Source organism: Poecilia latipinna, unplaced genomic scaffold (assembly GCF_001443285.1).
Source record: "Poecilia latipinna isolate Pla-1442-1.1 unplaced genomic scaffold, P_latipinna-1.0 Scaffold4336, whole genome shotgun sequence".
NCBI classification, from domain to species: domain Eukaryota; kingdom Metazoa; phylum Chordata; class Actinopteri; order Cyprinodontiformes; family Poeciliidae; genus Poecilia; species Poecilia latipinna.
The window spans coordinates 1-1,681 of record NW_015116952.1 but is presented as its reverse complement, the minus strand read 5'-3'; the positions used below and the strand labels follow the sequence as shown (position 1 = coordinate 1,681).

The 1,681-nt window shown below is 46.2% G+C and overlaps 1 protein-coding gene across 1 annotated transcript in view; it reads right to left on the bottom strand.

Moving 5' to 3' along the window:
- Positions 1 to 1,509, bottom strand: part of LOC106942516 (formin-binding protein 1 homolog) — a 7,445-nt gene extending 5,936 nt beyond the window's left edge. The window contains exons 1-3 of the mRNA XM_015025822.1: positions 835 to 1,509; positions 582 to 727; positions 366 to 502 (exon numbers count right to left, since the gene is read on the bottom strand). Coding sequence (XP_014881308.1) covers positions 366 to 502; positions 582 to 727; positions 835 to 951 — 400 coding nt within the window. The 5' untranslated portion in view covers positions 952 to 1,509. The remainder of the gene's footprint in view (positions 1 to 365; positions 503 to 581; positions 728 to 834) is intronic.
- Positions 1,510 to 1,681: the final 172 nt, after the last annotated feature.

Sequence of the window (1,681 nt, the reverse complement as noted above, 5' to 3'; positions counted from 1 at the left end):
AGATGATGGTGATGATGGTAATGATGATGAAGATGATGGTGATGATGGTAATGATGATGATGATGATGGTGATGATGGTGATGGTGGTGATGATGATGGTGATGATGGTAATGATGGTGATGATGATAGATGATGATGGTGATTATAGTGATGATGATGATGATGATGATGGTAATGATGATAGATGATGGTGATGATGGTAATGATGATGATGATGATGGTGATGATGGTAATGATGATGATGATGATGGTGGTAATGATGATAGATGATGATGGTGATCATGATGATGATGATGGTGATCATGATGATGATGATGGTGATCATGATGATGATAGCGACTACCCGGTCCAAACTGAGGCGGTACCTTGGAACGGGTACAGAGACTTGCAGGTTCCGATGCTCGGTAGCGGTTCTTCATCATCGAAGTCATCGTCAAACTCGGAGCTGCGCGACTTGAAGGTGATTTCGGCTGCCTGGTCCTCGGTGTAGCTGCCGTCGGGGCTGAAAGGAGAGCACAGTTCAGCCTGGGCCAGTCCAGAACCGAGGCAGAGCGGGTCTGTGGATAATCAGTTCTGATCACCTCTCTCTGCTGGCAGGACTGCGGTTGTTCAGCTGCTTGAGGCTGCTGCTTCCTGGCGTTGTTGCCTGAGAGTTTAACCCACAACCTCCGCTCTGCCTCCTGCCGCTGTGATCAGACAGACCACCGTCCGCCTCCGAGAGCCACACCTGGACCCAGAAACACAGCAGAACCCGGTTAGTACCAGAGTAAATTCAGAGAACCGACGGAATATATTCAGAGTAATCTTGCGGTCCTCTCTATCTGCTCCGCCCACCTGGTTCCTCCTCAGCTCCTCCTCCAGTCTCTGGAGGTTCAGCTTCACTTCCTCCAGTCGAGGCTCCAAACTTCTGGCGTCGCCCATCTGAGGACTTCGTTCATAAACCTCCCTCATCTTCAGCAGAGCATCTCTAAAACACAGAACAGTCCAAACAGTCTAGCAGAACCAGAACCTTCCCCAATACAAGCTGTAGTAGTGATAGCAGTTAAGAAAGTGATAACTAGTCTTAGTTATCTAAGTATGACTAAGTATGACTAGTTATACTAGTTGAGATGCACCATCTAGTCGACTTGCTGCTCTAGCTTTTCATGTTGAGTCGACGGGTCGCAGTTACGTGACAAAATGATGAGGAACTACGTGAGTTTGTCAGCTACACAGCAAATTCAAAAGTGTTTGATTTCCAGTGTAAGTGTTGTATGTTAATTCAACAACATGAGTGTTAGTGAGTGTTCGTTTCCCTAGAGAGGTCCAAAGAGTTAATTAAAAAGCAGTCCAGTCCAGGGTTGATTTCTAAATTAACACCAACAGTAACTCAGTCTGGTGTTAATTTAGAAATCAACACCAGACAGCTCATCCCACAATTGTTTGTGACATCACACCAGCGGAGGAGGGTGAAGGACGCAGCAGGACCCTGGCCTGGACCTAAAGGGACCAAGATGGGAGGCAGACCATGCCTTCAGGGACCCATTTTTTTAATCACATAAAAAAAAAAAATGGAAAAAGCAGAGACCTCACCTGTTGAAAACAGGTTACCATACCCCAGTAGATTATATAGCAGGGTGCCCCATTATTGACTCATGGTTGCTAAAAACTTACCAGACTGACTGATTTTAGTGACATAGTG